The sequence below is a fragment of the Anthonomus grandis genome, chromosome 6 (assembly GCF_022605725.1).
Source record: "Anthonomus grandis grandis chromosome 6, icAntGran1.3, whole genome shotgun sequence".
Lineage (NCBI taxonomy): Eukaryota > Metazoa > Arthropoda > Insecta > Coleoptera > Curculionidae > Anthonomus > Anthonomus grandis.
In genome coordinates, this window is record NC_065551.1 from 26,870,064 (window position 1) to 26,890,588 (window position 20,525).

The following is a 20,525-nucleotide window of genomic DNA, read 5'->3' on the forward strand; positions in this document are numbered from 1 at the left end:
ATGGGATTTAGTTTGCGAGTGAGACATAAATAATGTTATTAATTCATGTCGTTAGCTGTAAGAATAATCATATAAAAGAATCAAATCCTATTTCGCATAAAAATAAGATGGATTTTGAGTCTCGATTTATTTCAATTTTTCCCGTATAAGGTAAAGGACGTCGGTTCGTGTGCTTTGCTATGGTGGTTGGGGGACGGGAAGACTGCTTGTGAAGGCATTAAAGAACATGGAAAAGGGTAAGAGATCTTGAGTAACCAAATTCTAAGAGCCTCATACATTATGTTCCATACATCAACTTTTAGCCAATGATATGAAGTACCTAATAAACAAGCTTTTGTAGAATTAATTTGCTTTTGAGTTATCTGTTCTGTATCTATGGACAACATGTAAAAATCTTATAGAATCTAGGAAAATGTGAAGCAATTTGTCATATCTTCTCTTGTCGTGGGCCGTGTTTTGTACACATTGTCATTAATTCCGTCCTATAAGTTAGATCGGGAGATCTAGGTAGTCATGGGAACAAACTACCCCTTCCAATCCAGCTATCTGGATAACTGGTACTTAGAAGAAAATCACACACTCTTTGAGAATAATGTGCTGGGCAACTATCATGTTGATGAGAACTTCTGTCAATGAGAACAGTATTGACAAGATATTTTGTATAAAGTTAAGATATGATTGACCATTTAAATGTCCATTAATAAATGGTCCAATAATTCTAATTTTCAACAGTCAGCGCCAGACATTTACAGTCCATTTCTTTTGGTAATCTACTTTCCGCTTCCAATGAGGGTTTTACCGTTTCCACCAATATTGCATGTTATGCAAATTAACATTACCACAACTGGAAAAACTAGCTTCATCAATCCATAAAATTTGAAAGAGGAACTGGGGATTTGAGTTGAACATTTCTCTAAGACAATTACATCGGTCGAGTCAAAATTATTTTCTGATAGAGCTTGGTATCATACATGATAAAACTTTTAAAATTCGGAACACCAACGATGACTAATTCCTAGATGAAGTGAAATTTCTCTCATGCTTAAATACTTACAGTACAACTTCAACGTATGCAAGAACATGAAGGGGATGTATATGATCTTCCCGTTGTCCCGTAGTCTAAATACTTTTCTGCTATAATGCCTTCATTCAGGATATTTTCAGTATATTCACAAGTATAAGAGCATTTTCAAAACATGGAAACTACACGTGGATAAAAGCATGTCATCAGCCTCGGCACTGGGGTAAGTTATTTTAACAATAAAAACACACCTCAAAAATTCAATAAGAGCGAATTAGAATAATGATTTAGAACAATACATAACTAATTAAAAATATCAACTGTCAAAAAATGAATTATTTGCAATTTCATTGCCATGGAAATCTGGAGCCGTTGATTTTCCATGACAATCTAGATTTTCCGCATTTCATTATAATTAGATTAGGATTATGATATTTAATTTAAATTATCTTTTTATTATAATAAGTTGGGCCTCCTAAAATGTGAAGGGTGGTGCCAAATAAACCAAATAATTCATTATGCTAAGTAAGAATTTTGAGTCAAAAATTCCTATTTCGAATTTACACTTTCTAATTACTTAAAATACCGTGATATTTAAATTTTTATGGAAAAATCAAAGTAACAGTTTTTAATTCATAAAACGCCTTTTACCAATTTTACTAAAAATTTTCGCGTAGTACTAGATACAATATTTAAAAGTACTTATACAGTGAAAGCTCTCCTTGCGGACAGCTCCTATAAGTGGACATCTCTTTTAACCGGAGAAAGTTCCTCGAACCGAATTTCAGCATATCATTTTCAATGTTAAATGCATTCCGTGCTATTATAAACGGACGCGGACACTAGATTTTTCTGTATGTGATCAAAAAATCTCCCATAAGCGGACGCGAAACTCTAATACCCGGACGATTTTTAGTTCCGTTTATTGCAATGCACATATCTACATATATACATAAAATTCCCCGATTTATATTAGGTGATTCCCCATTTACGCATTTCGTTGGCTAGCCAGTATGTATTGTGGTTTATTTTCAGTTCAGGCAAATTTTTAGTTGATTGAGATATTTTATTATTGTAACTGTAAAATGGCACCAAAAAAAAGGATGCTCTCATTAAAGGAAAAGATGGAAGTTGTTAACGTATTAGACAGAGAAAGTGTTTCAGTTCGTCATTATGCAAAGAGGTTTAATATTGGGAAAACGCAAGCAACTGAAATTGCCAAAAATAAGGAAAATATTAGGAGTAAATGGCAATCAGGAACTAATATAAATCAAAAGAAGGATTTTTTAAAAAAGGAAGGTTTTGCTATAAACAAAACATGTTTTGAGTGGTTTGTGAAAGCTAGAAGTCAGAACATTCCAATCTCAGGACCGTTAGTGAAAATAAAAGCTAAAGAAATCGCCATTACTTCGGGCTATAATAATTTCAGTGCGTCCGACGCCGACGGGTGGCTGCAAAAGTGGCGCAAGAGACATAGTGTGAGTTTCAAATGCATATCTGGCAAAGCTGCTGCAGTAAATCAAGTTGATGTGTCACAATATTTGGAGAAACTTCCGTCCATGTTGCTTGGCTACAAACCAGAAGACGTGTACAACGCAGATGAAAGTGGACTTTTTTTTCGCGCATTGCCCGACAAAACTCTGTGCCTTAAAGGAGAAACATGTGTGGGTGGAAAGTTGTCTAAAGATAGACTAACCATTTTATTCTGTGCAAATATGGCCGGTGAAAAATGCGATTTGATTGTGATCGGGAAAGCGGCTCATCCCCGTGCTTTAAAAAACGTTGCTATTAAGGATCTACCAGCGTCTTGGAAATCCAACAAAAAGGCATGGATGACCCGAGAAATTATGTCTGAGTGGTTACTGGAATTCGACCGGAAAATGGGAATCCAAAAAAGGCAAGTTCTTTTATGTTTAGACAATGTATGCTCTCATCCTCGTGATCTGAAAATGAAAAATGTAAAAACTATATTTTTACCGCCAAACACAACTTCAGTTTGTCAGCCCTTGGATCAAGGTATTATACAAAACTTTAAATTTTATTATCGGCATTTGATTTTAAAACATATTTTAACAAAAATTGACGATGTCCTTATCTGAGCTTACAAAGTCTATTAATGTGAAGCTTTGTATTTTATAAAAACAGCATGGGATAAAATAAATTCCTCTACAATTAAGAACTGTTTTTGGCAAAGTTGGATTCAGAAAAAGTGGATGTAGCTCAGAATTTGCTGAGCAAAATTATTGCGATGCTGAAGACGATCTGCCCTTAGCGACACTTGCTCAGTTACTGCGACATGCCAAACATTTAGGAGTAGCAGACCCCTAGAAAGTAGATGATTTCCTGGCCTTAGACAATAACATAACAACAGAAGAAAATGCCATTGACAACTTTTCGAATAGAAAGCCCGGGCCAACTTGAATATGGTAGTCCAAACGACTCAGAAGAAGAAGTGGAACTGGTGGACTCACTAAGAGGTTCAGAAACTATAAATTCATATGGGGAAGCTCTAAATCATATTTCTATATTGAAAAAATTTTCTAAAGATGTTTTCACTGCATTTCAACATTTAAAAAATTTAGAAAGTTATTACGAAAATTGTCTCCTTCAGCAAAAGATGGTGAAATTTCGTCAGACAAACATTCTAAACTTTTTTCAAAAAGCTAAAGAATGTTTTTTTTTTAAATTCTCGTACCATGTATTGAAGCATTTATACATAAATACATATAACATAAATACATACTTTAAAAATGTGGCGAGTTTCTGTTTCATTTTCCTCATGATTATATACCCCGTTATTTATACTCTATACTTACATAGTCTCTTTTAAACGGACAACTCCCATAAGCGGACAAAAGTTACGGAACCGTAAGTGTCCGCTTATGGGAGCTCTCACTGTATTTTACTTTTTAACAAGCTCAAATTCAACGAAATTGGATAAGTCCTTTAAAAGTTATAGAAGAAAATTAGAATTGACTTAAACTTTTGATTGCACCATCTAGTGGCCAAATTTCGAACTTTAGCATAATTTTGAACATTTTCTCGTAGCCACTTTTATAATGACAAAAAAATTCAATAATATCGCTTAGTGAAACACCCCGTATAAGGTCGATCCTCTTTTATGAGAAGAAATTATAATTTTTCGATAAGCTGCATAAAATGTATTTATATTCTATTAATTTCCGGTACAAACGGAACTGCCAAAACTATAAAATATTTTAGCTGCATCTCTGCCACATTGCCAAATTTTCCTATTAATAGTTTGCCTATAATAATCCATCGATACAGTTCATGAGAACCACCCTGTATATTTCCGTAAATCTGAGAAAATCTGTTTTAAAACCATAAATAAGTCTTACGTGTGCTGGTCGTCTGTAAACGACGCGACCCGAAGAAACGAACAACCGATTACAAACTCGTTCCAACAGTTTACTCAAAAGTTGTCACAACTGCGATTTCACCGGTTTAAATCAGAGGGCGCCACACGGTCACAGGGCATAATTAAACAGAAATGCGAAAAGTGACTAATTTGGACATTTAAAATTAAATATTAAAATATTGATTTAAGTAATTTATTAAAATTAAAATACACTCTTACGATTTATTTTTTAAAATGCCCGCCGTGATTCGAAGCCGTTGCAAAATCGAGGTTGCCATGACAAAATGACAATTGTTATATTATAAAATCATGATTTCCAATATGGCCGCCCGATCAAGTTTTATTAAATCATCATTTTAACGTTAGTGATCTTTATTTTAAGTGATCGTCTTAATCACTTTGTAATAATATTAATATAGTGCGGCTTTCAATGCAGAAAATGGGTGAACACAACGAAAAATCGGTAAAATTAATATGCGGCATCATCGAGCAAGAGGATAAACATGTATTGGAAGTAGACATTCAACTTAAATGTAAGTTAAGTTAATTATTGAATTTCAGGTTTGTGAAATAAGCAAAATATAACACACGCTATATATTTGTATTTTGTTTTACTTATTTCTTTAATTGTAACTTAGAACATTGAAAGGCCTTTCAATGTACTAAGAATTGTAACGTTATTATTGTTATTTTTTTAAATTATTTTTACGATTGTTATCATCTTTAGTGAATGTAATAAAGGAGGGGGATGTGGGGATTCGGGGTGAACGGAACCCGATATTGTATTTTCACTAGGAGAATTAATGACGTAAGAATAAAGTTTGCCTAAAAACCTGTTAATTATAATGAATAAAGATTATAATGACGTCACGATATATTGTTCTAACGGATCTAACAGGACGTATTCATGACAATATTCAATTTAACCAACTTTTTTCTCCAATCATTTTAACCAACTAGGATATTCGACATTTTGATCTGACTGACTTTTGATACTTACTTTGTTACTTCTTTTCCTCGATTTCATAATGCTTTGAAGGCATACTTTCTGGAAAAAGCATTGTACGCAGTGGAGGATTTTTTTCTAGGATAACTTTTTGGGTATCACACACACACTGGCTCTTTTTATATTTTAATATAGAGAATATATTAATTTTTTATTTATTTATTTTTTTTTTAGTAAATAAATTGCACTTTCATTCTGTATTTAATTAATTTACTGACTATTGTGTTTATTTTTATTGACATTTTATACATCATGATGTATATTGACCAGGTACATTATTTTTGTACAGTTTTGCATGTATTTATTTTGTTTGTATATTTATTTTTATATTTTGTGTGTTTTGTTTTGTTCTGTTTTTATATGTTTTTTTTTCATTTTATTAGCTTTGTCTACAAAATTTTGTAATTTTTTGACAATAAAGCATATGATTGATTGATGATTGATTGATAACACTGACTACGAGTGTCAGGATTTTGCAAAATGTAACTTTTAAGTTAAAAATTCTTGAAATATTAATAACCAAGTTAATTCAGAAACCACCTTTATTTCTTGTAACATTTAATTCTTTTTAATATGATTTGATTCATTTCGCGTAAAAGATAATAAATAAAACAGAAACTTATTAACAATTTAAATATGCAAAGCCTTTTAAAAGTCTATGAGCTTAAATCCCACCAGATTTGTTTGTAAAATAGGTATTTGACTAGAATACAACTTTGTGAAAGGTCTATGATCCAGCTTTTGGTCTTGTACAACCAAATAAGGTACAGCAAACTGGCGATAATTGTCCGCCATGTTGAAAAGTGTAATATTAGATTAAAAAAATTATATTTTAATCTAATACAGTGAGTCTCTAATTTGGAATAAATTCAATAAATCAAAGGTTTTCTTTGTTTTCTTTTCGGAAATATGCTCGGATACGGATTAGTATTTTAAATTGCCTTTATTTTAATGTAAAAAAAAATTATATAGGGTGTCTTAAATGGTGAGATATGACGCCATCGATTTTTTTTTAAATGGCAACGTGGTCTTTTTAATGACTAATACACGCATAATAATATGCCTGACAAATTTTAACATGTTACTCCTTGCCTTTTATAAGATATTTAAGGAACATTATCTAATTCGAAAAATAAATTCAATTCAATAGTCGTTCTTTAATAAATGCTTGGAACGTCAAGTACTTACATTTAAACAGTATTGCTAATTTAAAATTAGACGTTTTGTGATGATGATTTTGTTTGATGCAACAACATTACAACCATGCTTTGTATCACAGCTAAGGATGGATATATATAGCAGAACAGACTAATCCAACAATAACCCAAACGGATAAAAAATTAAACAAAAAAATATCATATCCCCTTTAAAAGGGTTTTACAATCTTAAGACCTGTTTTTGATTGTAAACGAGATCGTACGAGTCCTTAAAACACATTTACCTTCTTTATTTTACCAGAGACGGACAGGGTTGTATATTATAATGCTTAAATTTTTAGCACTCTGTACGATAAAGACTCGTGCTTTTTGAGTCTTAAGTGGTTTAATCTGAAAAAGTACATATTTTTAACACGTTAACTGCCATGTGTACCACCAGTGGACACAGAATATATTTTTATATTTTTAAAAACATGTTTTTGGAAAAAACTGTCCATACAAATAAAAATATTTTCGTCACAACCTAGACATACGTAGGAAATTCTTTTGGTATTTTTTACAGCATAATTACGCCCCTGTTCTCGTGAGTTTTTTTTGTAGCAACATCTGCACCCTCTTTTTAACTTTTTCTCGTTATCTGTCTTTTCGGAAACTTTGTGCTCTCTTCAGGGATTTATTGAGATTGGCGGTACTGCCGTTTCCAAAAGTTGCATGGCAAGATTTTCTTTGAAAGTCGTTATTGAAATTTTTTTCTCGTTAATTTTATTGTACAGATTTAAGGCATTTTAGACTGAGGTACCTGTGATAAATTCAAAGGCTAATTTTCTGTACCATTTAATTGACTTTCTACGAGAATTTGAATAAGCTGACATTTGGTCTGACATATCAACAAATGATTTGGCCTTATTATAGTCGATTATTGCAGAAGGTTTGAGCCTAGGACCCTCTCTATGGTGTACTTCCTTTAGTTCATCTGTATGTTTTGTGGATAAGAAGAGCACGTCCCTCTTGTCATGCCACTTCATAACAACAACTTTATTTTTATCTTGTTTTGCAACAATTTCCCCTTTTTTTAATTTTGCATCAACTACAGACTTTGGTAGGTTTCTTCTGTTTTTACGAATCGTTCCATCTAGATGAGTTGATCTATTTTGCAAGTTTTCCGCAAGAGGAATAGAGGTGTACCAATTGTCTGCAAAAATGGGTCCGGCCACTCTCAAGCAATGGTTGCAACATTTCCATAACAATAGATTCCGCAACCGATTGTCCATTTATTTTCTCTTTACTACAATATACTTTCAGGCTGTAAGTAAATCCTCCATCTAGACATACTTTATAAACTTTAATGCCGAACTTATGTCGTTTTCCCTTTGTATACTGTCGAAAGGATAATTTACCTCGGAAAGGTATAATAGGTTTCATCGATGCAAAGAGACTCTTCTAAAATAATGCAGAAAGAAGCATTCTTGTTCAGCATATGAACAAGGTATTGAATTTTATGAAGCCGGTCATTGGGAGGACAATCTTCATTATTTGCCAAATAAAACATACGTAAAACCAGCTCAAATCTATTCCGCGGCAAATATTTTGATATCTCGTTTTTAAATAAAAGATGTTTGCGCCAATAATCTTTTAGTGATGGTTTTTTATCCAATCCCATCCAAATTAAAATAGCGATAAATGTTCGCATTTCGTTATAATTAGTATCCACCCATGCATTTAGGCGAGAATATTGGCCAATATTTTCATTCGTTATGGCAAGAATAATTTGCTGTTCGGCGTATCTATTTGTTTCGACAACGATCTTATTAATAACATCGTCTGATACAAGTAATTCAAAAAAATGAAGTTCATCCTTACCGCGCGCATTTGGGTCTGCAAGGCTAATGAAAATCCAATATTCATTGATAGAGTGAATGTCGAAAAATTTCCTGAAGCTGGTTCCACTCCGGTCTTTCATCATTGCCTGAAGAATCTATGTCTTCTCTAACTGAGCAGATGTTGAAGGCTCTGAAGTATCTAAAAAAATGGAGGGTAGTGTATAAGAAGATAATCATTACTAGGAAGAGAAAATATGAATTTTAGACGTTAAATTTGATATACATAAGTATTCCACTTAGTTTCGTACGCGAGTTAGTATATTGAAACTTTTTACAACACTGTTTTTTTCTAATAACATTTTAGAAAATAAACTATGTATAAAAAATGGAATTGTCAAACGTACTCCTACGTACCTAACTGACGTACATACTTCATCTTTTTCTTTTTAGGGCGGTCTTCTTCAGAACTGCTTGAAGATATCTCGCTGGCCAAATATGTCGGATCCAAATCAGAATCTGAGATATTTGAAAACTCGTCACTCATGTCGAGGTCTCTATTTCTTCTGCTGCAACCTCCACTGCTTGTTGCATCTCAGTATCAAAAATAAGTATTTTCTTTAACGCCATTGCTCCTCCAAATTATAGCCCATAAAACAACATGTTTTTACACCGATTTTTATAGAAAGAGTGACTGAAGAAGGCAACAAACATAAAATGCACGTGGTATTTGCACTTCTAGTGAAAACCGTACAACTGCTGCCATCTCTCCAGGCGAATCAACATTGACCTTGTACGTATCCAGATAAGGTACACATGGCACACGACATCAAAAAATAAAACCTGTACAAACAGGTGCCATGTGTACCATATTTGGACACAGCTTTTTTAAACTAAAAAAAGCAAAAATTACATAAATTTTTACACATGCGTTCGTTTTGATGCACACAGACACCGTTTTTAATAAAAAAGTTACGTGGCCCGTAGGACCCGGTAATTTTGTTTTCTAATTGGGACTGGCAGTTAACGTGTTAAAAACGCAATGTGGTTCTCAGAAAGGCACCTTAACGAAATAGTTAAAAAAAATGTAAACATATGGCTTTCTTGAAACGCAAAAACAACCTGAAAAAAGAATGTAATAAATAAAGAAGCTAATAATTTGAAACAATTAATTAAAAACTTCCTAAGTAGGTTCAACTTGGGCTCCGTAACTTCGCGCGTACGACGAATCGTGGACTGCTGTACTCGCCACAACATCCCTGGATTGTTCCTTATCACAATTTTGAGGTGACGCCCTTAGGTAAAAATCCAATGGCGTTCGATCGGCAATGTATCCACCTCTACCTATCCCACGGTTTGGAAAAACGTTATTCAGGTGATTCCTTACAACATCAATGAGGCAAATCACAAGCGGCAAATGCTCTATTAAATCCAACATAATCTGCATTCAATACAACGCCAACGTGGCGATAATACGAATGACCCAATCAAAAAATTACTAATGATTCCTGCCCAGATATTAATTGATTGGAAGTGATGTTGATGATGAAAACAACAGTGAGATGAGGATTTATATCAGCCCATATATTCGAGTTATATGTAAATTCACAATAGCATTTTTGGTAAACCCTGTTTCTTCGGTAAAAAGAATAATGCAGATGAAGTTTGGAAAAGTTCGCTGCTGACCTAATAGCCAGTTCGCGAACTGTATTGTACGACGAAAATCTTCAAGAGTTAGTTCATGCCCTTTTTGTAGATTATATGGGTATAACAGCTTTTCTTGAAGGACTTTATGTATTGTTTATAGCTGAGCGGCTAATTTTCGAGTGCTCGTTGAAGAAGTATCAGCTACAGCAAAATATTTTCGTCCAGTTGTACGTACTGTATAATTGTTCTTCTCTGACCAGGATCAGTACTTTTTTCCCAAAACTTCCTAAAATTACAATAAAGAAAGTCAATATCACCTTAATAGACTTCCTTTAGACGTTGGTCAATTCGTTGACATGTCTTTTGATTTGGAATAGCGCGATTAGGATCTTTCTTCATACAACCAACAACGCTTTCAATGCGTTGCAAGACGCAAGACCATAGATCAGATGCACATCTGCATATTTAATAAACGTGAATTCCATATTTCGACTTAATTCAAATATAATTCACCAAGAAATCCAAAAATCAATAAATTATTATCGAAATAAAGGATCAATATTCAATATATTAACAACATTAAATATGGCAAGTTTTGAAAGATTTGAGGTATTTGTTTATTGTGTACCATAGAAATTTTCAGTCAGACAGTTTGAATAACTGTCACATTGGTGAAAAAAAGAACATATTATCATCTTCTTTTTAATTAAAATAAAACAGTGATTCCTTAATTTTTTTCTTCTCCAAAACGGCTCATTTTATCGATAATGAACAAGAGTGTCTTTTCTTTATAGTTTAAGGTTCAAACTATCCATATTTATTATTTCAGAGTATTTATCATACAGGGTATTAAAAATTTAAACATTATTATGTACAACCTAGTCTGTCCCCGGTAAAATAAATAAGGTAAATGTGAATAAAGGACTCCATTTTAAGAGGTCCTTAGTAGTGTTGATCACGTAAAATTTTTCTTAAATTATACCAAGTAGTTTAAAAGTTATTCAAGAAAAATCGATTTCCAGCGGCGTCTTTTACGGTATTTTTGGAAAGTTCCATATTATTTTTTGTATCTTCTACCTGAATCCGAGAGATTTTCCACATTTTTCGGGACACCCTGTATAATGCCGGCGTGCTTGATAAGTTCTGTTATTTGATGAAAAAGGATTGAAAAAAATTGTAAGTAGAGGACCTCTGGAATGAAATACATAATATCAGTGGGAAATAAATAGTTCTTGCAATTATCAAGTTCCCTGCTAGTAATATTTACTCTATAATACCCTGAAGCTAGTTTTCTTTTAAAAAAATTAATGAGAATAAAATTTGTAATTCATGTTTAAACCAAACTATTTGGAATTTAAAATTTTGAGTTAATGGCAGCATTTTCTAAGCTATTTTTCTTAATTTTACCATATGGGTGAGCAAATGTGTCCTTTTTAATGTCCACATCGTTATTATCTAGGAAGTTACCATTTAATGAAGAAGGAATTTACATCTTGAAAGCAATTATTTTTTCCATCGTAGAAATATACTGTGATAAACCCCAATTTGTTTTGCCTAAACTAAGAATACAAACAATTGTTTTGATATTTATATTTTATATAGATTATAGAGAAGCAATCGATGCCGAGAAAAAACTAATAAAAATGAACCAACATGATCATGAAAAAACAAAAAATGAGATTAAAGAAATTGAAATACGAATTGGTAAAATTCTGTTTATTAAAAAGAGGTTAGTGGCCATTGATACTATATAGAAAATATTTTGTTTTTTTTTTTAATGTTATTTTTTTATATTATTATTTAAAAATTTCCACCTAAAACCGTTGTGACGGATTTTAGTGTCGAAAAAGACCAAGAAATAATACTGACATCGTTAATTACCTATCAAAAATTGGAGAAGATGACTAACAAAGAAATTACCCTAAAAACCAAAGAAGCTAGACAAATAAAAGAGGAATTTCAAAACATTCACAATGAGGTTAAGAAAAAATACATTGAAAATCCCTTGTCTAGAGAGTTGGAAGATGCTCGGGTAAACTTTTTATGAATTTAAATTAATAACAAAACGTGCCGTTTATTTTTATCACGTAGGTAAGTTTCCTCAAGGTGGACATCCAGAATCGGGTGTTGGAAAAAGACAGACGTATCAAAAAGCAAATCGTGGTGCAGAGACGAGCCATACAAAAAAAATTATATTTTAATTTTTACGTGAACATGGCAGTTCACTTCTTAATGGAAAAGAACAGCGCTGAAGTGCGCATTGAAAAGGAAAAGGAACTGAAAACGTTTAATATGCTGCTGGCCGCCCAAGAAGAACACAAAATGAGACAAAAAATAAGGCTTTCCAGAGACCAATTAAAACGACTTCCTAAGCTAACAGTAAGTAGACTATTAAAATACTAAAATGTTTATATATACTTTAATTTCGTATTTTTTTTAGTTTGGCAGTCAAGAAGTTAACAATGATAAGTCAAACACTCAAGTATTTAGTAAGTACTTCCATAAATTTTATTAAATATAAAAAATTAAGAATATAATTTATTTTATGAAGAAATCCCAGCACAACCGAAGCCACTAGTTCAAAAACCGATCAAGGCTGTTCAACTAGAAGAACCACAACAGACAATTTTAAAACAGCCCGCAAAATCGAAATTCAACGAGAAACTAACAAATATGTTTAACGAGGACGAACCTAAACAAGCCGTTGCTGCGAAAATCAAAATTATAGAGCAGAAAGTGATGATACCGGCCTTCGTGCCTCCCGTACCGGTTAAGAGGAAGAAGCAAGTCGCTTTGACTAATGTCTGGCGAAAGTCTCTTAAGACTTACCGTTCATCACAAAGTAGCTCTGCCAGTCAAGAGTCTAGAATATCAACTCAAGAGAGTCAGGTTAGTTTTTAGTCCCTATTTGATTTTTTGAGTATTAAAATAGTGAATTATCAAGTAAAAAATAAAAATTAAAAAAATTCACCTAAATTATGATGCACTTTAAGATTAACTTAAACCAAACTTTTTAAAATAGTTTTTACTTGTGTGCTTAACTGTCCTCCAATAGAAATTTTGTAACTTGCATATTTTCAATTTTAAGCTAATTAACTATTAACACAACATTAAAATAACCATATCTTATTAATATTACGATATTTATAAGTTATGACGGAGGTAAGGATTTTATTTCTTTAATGTTTAGTTTAAAGTCTCTTAAGTACTTTCTATTGCTCAGGGTTTTCTAACAGGAACTCTTTTGTAATATTTTTGAATTTTCTTGCAGAGTGTTCTTAATTGAAGCATGAAGTCTATTAAAAAGTACAGGTCCATAATATGATTTAACTCTCTGACATAAGAAATTTTTCATAAAAGTAATAGGGAGATTTTTTTGTAATTTTGCTATTGATTTATAGGTAGCCTCTGTAGGGTTACTTATTTTTATAATATAGTTCAAAGCATTGGGTATACATACATTTCGAATATTAAAAATTTGATAGGTATAATATAAATCATCAGTTGGATGCCTAAAATGTTTAATTTGAAGCATTTATAATACGACATTTTGACATACAGGAAGTTCTTTAATACTCTTATTATAGGCACCTCCCCATACAACAATATCTTAGTATAGACTCCACATGGTAATATTTCCCAGGTAATATTTAATTTAATATTATCCAGTTAATATTAATATTATTCTCCACAGGTAAATATTTTTTTCTCTAAAATGTCTTTAACTTGATAAAGCTTATAAGAAATATTTCTATTTTTTTTATTAAGGAATAATATAATTATGCTCATCCCATTTTAAATGTTGGTCCAACATAACACCAAGATATTTATTATCTATTAAAATTTTTATTGTAAAGACAAGTTTGATTACGTTTACAAATATTGTTATGAATTAATATTTATGTTTTATTTTATTTTATTTTAATTACACCACTCCACAGAAAAAATTCCAATTATTGAGTGGGGGAAAAATACAATATTATACAAATTACAATCCAAAACTAGAGAAAAAAAAAGAATACATTATTAATAGCAATATTTTATTAGGTTGATCATACAAATCAGGCGAGTAAGTATTGATTTAACCATGTAAGTATCTGTTTAAGACCCACCTCGGCCATCTCTTATACGTCCAACTTGTAGCTGGAAAAATTAAGACTGTGTCATCTGCATATGACACAATGTCACGGTTCTCAGTTAATTTCCCAATATTATTTATGTATATCAAAAAAAGAGTATGGGTCCCAATACAGTACCCTGAGGAACTCCAGTGTTTATCACGCCTGCATTACTTAGTTTATTTTTTATTTTAACATATTGCTTTCTTTCTGTCATGTAGTCCTTTAGTAAGTTTAGCGCGGACCATTTCGAAAACCTATTTTCTCTAACCGATTAAACAAAAGAGCATGTGATACGGTGTCAAACACTTTTGACAAATCCATAAAAACAGCTAAACTTTTAAATTTGCTTTGAAAACTTTGATTGATTCTGTTTACAAAGATTCTAGTAAGATTTTCATTTGATTCTATTAACTGTGCTTAATTTAGTTTTTAGATTCTTGAGACGATACTTCAAACTTAAATTAATTATTAATTAATAAAAGTTGCATTATTTTTTTTAGTTCAGGGAGTGTATTAGATTCATTACTGTATTTTATTCCAATTATGTAATGTTTCTGGTTTTGAAAATTAATATTTCTATTTTTAGAAAAAGTCAAAAATGTACTGCGTCTCAGTGTATATTAATTTTTTTTTTACTTATCTCTGCAAAATATACTAGTATCTATTCGAATTATGCACCTAATAATTCTTTTTTATTTAAGAAACACTGTTTCTCCAAAAGTTGAGTTTACCCAAAAACTCACGCCATACTTAGCAGAATGTCTTGAAGCGCTCAAAAATTTTAGAGACGTAACATTACATGAAAAGAAGAATTTAATTTAAATTATTACGCACTAATTGACTTTGATATGAATTGACATCCTAATCTTAAAAAATTAACTAGTTCAAAAACGAGTATGAATCTTAATGCACTTCGTTTTTTATATATAAGGAATTGCAACAAAACAAGGAGATTATTGGGACGGGATTTATTTGACTTTACTATAAACGTACATCGTTCGCAGAAGATAAGTGCATTAGGAGACAAAAATAATAAGGGTCTAACGAAATATGTACTTTCCGACTTGGCTTACGTTTCATTGTTTAAATAGAGCGATAGAAATATAATTTTGTCTCTCAGTTAAAAAAGATTTAACCCAGTAACAAGACTTAGGATCTTTAAACCCATAATTTTTGTAGTTTATTCAATGATATTTTGTGGTCAACAAAATCGAAAGCCCTACTGAGGTCACAAAATACTCCAACATAACTCTCTCCTGCTTTAATTAAAGTATACAAGTTTATTATTATAAACTCTATGAGCTGCAGTACTAGTAGATTTGCCTTTTATAATTTAAATCAATTAGCCGCTGTAAAGATTGACAACTTATTAAAGCTATAACTGTTCTAGTCGGATCATGACATGTCACAGAATTCTCCAAGAATGTTCGAGCCGAATACCTCCTTAGAGAGCCAAAGCAGAGAATATCCCGTACCAAGCGGTCTGCCGTCACAAATATCTCAGGTCTAACAGGTTTTGTTTATTTTTTAACAAAATACACTGATATTTCTATTTTAGACTCCTATCATGAAAGAACCGACGCCCAAAGTTCAAGTGACAAGAGCTAAGCCGATGAAGTCTATTTTGACTCCTCAGTCTAGGGCTGGCACTGGAAAGGCCTCCATGGGAGAATCCAGTAAAACTGTACGATTTAACGTGGTCCCCAGTCCAGTCAAAGAGTCTTCGATGTTCACTGCTGATCCAACGTTCAATCAAGGTTTCGCCCAGGCGATGTTCGAGAATGCGCCTTTTATAGAGGTAAGTTTTCTACTTCAACCAAACATCAAACATCTATAATCGTATAGTCCACCAAAGTTTGAATGATCCGAAGCTAGAGCGAACGTTTTTTTTTCTCTTCGCGGAATATTTAATATTGATAATCGTTATAGGAAACAGACTCTAGGAATGTTATATTAAATTCATTCAGAATATCTCACTACAACAGAACAGACAAACGAGAAAAGGAAACACATAGTCATAAGTGACTACTTTTGGATTTACGCCCTGGTATTTTAATTATATTTAATATCCAGATAAGTTTACCGTACGACTCTAAATTAATAAATCACAGTGACTCACCTAGATGACTTAACACCTGTTTGTTTAGTACTGTCATTTAATAGATAAATAAAAAAACTATAAGAAATATAAATCAAACACATAAAACCTATTAGAATTCTATACCCAAGTTACCTAAAACCAAAGATAATTCTACTACGGGTATTCGTAGTAGTGTTACCTTTGCTAAAACAAAGTTCTATAAACTTCAGACTTTAAATTTCATACACGATTAATCTTATATTATTATAAATAATAGTTCTACATACCGGGTGGTGCGTCGCCGAGCGTAACATAGGAAAACCCATGTAAATTTTAAGGGGGTCAATTATTGGCTTCCCTGTACATTTTATAGAAAAACTTTAAGATAACTTTTTGAAGAGACTAATCTGGCAAATCATTGTGCAAAGTTTTAAAAAATTTTAATAAGCGAATCTTGAATTATTCAATTAAATGTAATTGCAAAATTAGCAAATTTTCGTGACGTGAAGAAAAGTGTCAATAAATCAGTGACAGTCGATATTTGAAAACAAGTATGAATTATTTAATCAACGAAAAAATAGCCATAATTAAGTGGCATTATGCGAGAAACAGTTTTAGAGCAGTATCTGAAATGTTTTCAGTTTATTTCCCCACCAAGCCCATTCCGTCCATTTCAACTATTAAACGTATTGTATTGTCAATAAGTTCGAGTCCAAAGGTACCGTAATAAATTATTGTAAATGTTCAACTCAGGATATCGAAAATAGAGCCGAAGAAAGAGAGAACAGAGATCTTAATATTCTACTGAGTGTGGAGGAAAACAAGATGGTTAGTACGAGGGTTCTTGGGCAAGAGGTAAATAAACATCATACAAACGGTATTACGCACTTTAAAAAAACACAAATATTATTCGTATAAATTCGAAAAACATCAAGAGCTGCAGGAAAGAGATGAAGAGCGAAGAATGGCATTCTGTTTTGAAGTGATGAAAAGAGCAAATAATGATAGAAATTTTTTAAGAAATATTTGTTTTACCGATGAATATACATTTACCCTCAACAATGAACCAAATGTTCAGAATTGCCGGTATTGGAGCCAAGGAAATGAACATCGCTTTGTTTATACTTGGACACAATATCCCCAAAAAACAAATGTATTCGTGGGAATTATCGGACACCATATCATTAGACCCTTTTTTATGGACTATAACCTAACAGCTGAAACCTATTTGGACTTATTTCAAAATCAAATTGGACCCGCCTTGGAAGAAGGTGTTCAGGAAGATCAAATGATCTGGTACCAAGTGGGTGATTGCCCGGCCCATAATGCCCGTATGGTTAGAGAGTGCTTGGAAAATGCTTTTAACGGCAATATTATTGGTCCACGATACCGGATACTTTGGCCAGCCAGGTCACCTGATCTTTCATCGAATGACTTCTTTTTGTGGGGTCATTCAAAAAGTGTCATCTATAAAAGTGTAAAATTTGAGAATCTAAACCAGTTACAAAACGCTATTTCGTTAGAATGTAATAAAATTTCCAAATATCAACTTAGTAACGTTAGAAATGAATTTTATGATCGGTTAGGATATTGTTTAGCTGTTAATGGGGGGTTATTTGAACATTTGATTAATTGATGTTTTAATGTAATGTAATTCTCTATTATTTTTAAAAAAGTTGTTGTATTTTATTTTATTTTTCCACGCTTTATCGTTATATTAAATAAAAGTTTAGACAAAAAAGTAATGTTAACTTGTCTTACTTTGAATGTTTGGTTGTGAGAATGATAAAACGAAAAAAAAAAACATTTCTTGTATTTGGCTGTACGTCAGATTTGACAAAGCCGATTTAACAAATTGTTTGCTGGTGGCTGGTGTCTGGTTTTACCTGAACCGAAAATTTGGTAATTTTGCAATTACATTTAATTGAATAATTCAACATTCGCTTATTAAAATTTTTTGAAACTTGAAATTTTTTTCTGTAAAATGTACAGGGAAACCAATAATTGACCCCCTTAAAATTTACATGGGATTTCCTATGTTCCGCTCGGCGATACACGAACGAATACATGACCGACATTTTTTTTTAAACATATTAATTTTTTTGCAATTTCTAATTTCAAGAGGAACACACTATTTATTTATGTTGGGTGCAAAATAATTAACGAATCTCTTATTTGCATTGATATTACTTTTAACTAATTCTCAACCAATATTAATCCATCTTGTTACCTTTGGTTTGTTTTACTTCATTTCAAGTTTCTGCCGAAAAGATTAAAGCCGTGTTGTCTGTGTAAGATATGATTGAGCCATTTCTGAGTTTTAAGTTAGGATATTTATATAAGTTAAAAACAATATTCGGTCCAACACTGTGCCTTGTGGTACACCAACTCTGATGTTTAATGTACCACTTAACATATCTCCTATTTTTATGTATTGGATTCTTTCGTATGAGTAACTTTTAAAGACACTTAATACGGCACCCCTGACCCCATTCCTTTCGAGAGTTTTAAAAAGCAGATCATGGAGAACCGTGTCAAATATGAAATAAAAAAATATATAAAATATTGTTAACATATTTGAGGGTTTAAATCCACTTTCGTTATTAGAAATAAAGAAGTGTGGTTTAGCAGCAACTTAAATTTAAATCAAATTCAATGTTTGGGACATTTCGTTACTAGTGTTGTCAATATATTTGCCATTACTTTTAAAAATAATTTAATATTTATAAATGGGCAAAGTACATCAAAAGCTTTTAAGCAAAAGGCAATTTTGTTAACTAAGTTTCAGGAGCCAATGATTTTTTTTCATATGAAAATAGATGAGTCCTTATCAGAGCACCTATACTACCTATCTAAAAGTATATATATAAAATTTTTAGCTTTAACAAAGTGAGAAAGAGACGTCCCGACTCCTAGAATTAATTATTGCCGGATGGATTTCGGAGTAAAAACGTTTTGGTTAAGACACATTAACTAATTTTCACCATTCTAAATATTTTTTATTCTGAAATATTTGGAATATTCTGAAAATGATTTTAGACCAAAAAAAGCCGAATAGACGTATGACATTATTGCGAAACATTTTGTTTCTGATAAATAAAAAACCCAGCCAACAGCCTGTTAAAATTCAAGAATCTAAATGACTTCTTAAAAAACTTACTAGAAAGACAAAAAGAAAGTTGTCTCAAGTAAAAACTCCTCGGCAACAGAAAAGCAGAGGAAGAGCCAAGGGACGGTAGATTAATAATGCAATATAACTGTTAACATCATTTTTATATAAATTATTGTATTGCAGAGCCAAATGCCATCTGAAAATTACGCAGTTCTGAACAACTCCTTAATGAATACAAGTGAACATGGTATTACCTTCGAAGCTGAGAGTAAGTATTTTTTTAAACAAGGTTGTTTTCCTATACGCTACTCGTTTATTTCACAGTTATCTTTTCTAACGAGAGTTAAGAACATCCTGAAAATAAGGTCAAATTAGCTAATACAAATATCAAAAATTAAAATTTCATTTGTTCTTAACAATGAGAAATATATTTTTTTCGGTAAAAAAGACGATAAAGTCTAACCATTATTATTAGTAAACTACTCGTAAAACGGTTTGCGTTTCATGGTCTAAAATGCGATTTTTTCTATATTTAGCATTAACTATTATTGATTCCTTCATATGATAAACAATGTCAGTATATTGTAAAAATGTACATTAACACTTTTAACAAATATTTTAAACGTTTAAGGCACTTCTGAAACTTATGTCAGCCCCGAATGTAACTACACCATGGAAGCCGAAAATGAGGATGGATCCCAAAATCAGGCTTTCGGGGCGTTTTCGTTTGCAGTGAACGCTGACGGTGTCGGCCGTGCTGCTGGTGGTAACGAGGGCGGTGACGGCGGGATTTTTTCGTTCGGTGCCACCAAATCTATGTTTAATTTTTAAAAGTTCTAATTTTACTATTTTTATTTCCAATTATGGTGAAAGCACAATGTTTCGTGTTTAATTGTAGGTTATTTTTATTTCATTAGTTTGTTGTTGGTTCATGAAGTTCCTCTTGTACGGAAGTTTAGGTTAAGTTGATTAGATGTTAAAGTTATGAAGTTGTCGTGTATTACAGTGAATAAAATAATTTTTTTCTTACACAAGAAATTTTTATCTGTAAACCAAAATTAAATTCGTTGATAAATTTCATCTCAGCACTAGCTGTTTCTTATAGTTTTATAAAATCACAGCACAGGAGAAAACTACTTATTTTAACCAATTTTCTTCCAAAAAAGGAAAAGATATATGGGACAA

The 20,525-nt window shown here is 32.0% G+C and overlaps 3 protein-coding genes across 3 annotated transcripts in view; 2 read left to right on the forward strand and 1 right to left on the reverse strand.

Moving 5' to 3' along the window:
* The window catches only part of LOC126737314 (rap1 GTPase-activating protein 1), a 349,016-nt gene extending 347,709 nt beyond the window's left edge, over positions 1-1,307 (reverse strand). Inside the window, exon 1 of the mRNA XM_050442170.1 lies at positions 1,055-1,307. The gene's annotated coding sequence lies outside the window, so the exon portion shown is untranslated. The remainder of the gene's footprint in view (positions 1-1,054) is intronic.
* Positions 1,308-2,106: 799 nt separating this feature from the next.
* Positions 2,107-3,349, forward strand: LOC126737641 (tigger transposable element-derived protein 6-like). Its single transcript, XM_050442619.1, has 2 exons — positions 2,107-2,918; positions 3,199-3,349. Exons 1-2 carry the CDS (start codon positions 2,107-2,109, stop codon positions 3,347-3,349), a joined length of 963 nt encoding a protein of 320 aa, XP_050298576.1.
* A 1,326-nt stretch (positions 3,350-4,675) lies between these two features.
* LOC126737374 (uncharacterized) lies at positions 4,676-20,378 on the forward strand. The gene is made up of 10 exons (XM_050442255.1): positions 4,676-4,933; positions 11,630-11,756; positions 11,867-12,059; positions 12,119-12,406; positions 12,468-12,516; positions 12,579-12,916; positions 15,539-15,652; positions 15,707-15,946; positions 19,524-19,608; positions 19,972-20,378. Exons 1-10 carry the CDS (start codon positions 4,831-4,833, stop codon positions 20,169-20,171), a joined length of 1,737 nt encoding a protein of 578 aa, XP_050298212.1. The 5' UTR covers positions 4,676-4,830; the 3' UTR covers positions 20,172-20,378.
* The last annotated feature ends 147 nt before the right edge of the window (positions 20,379-20,525 follow it).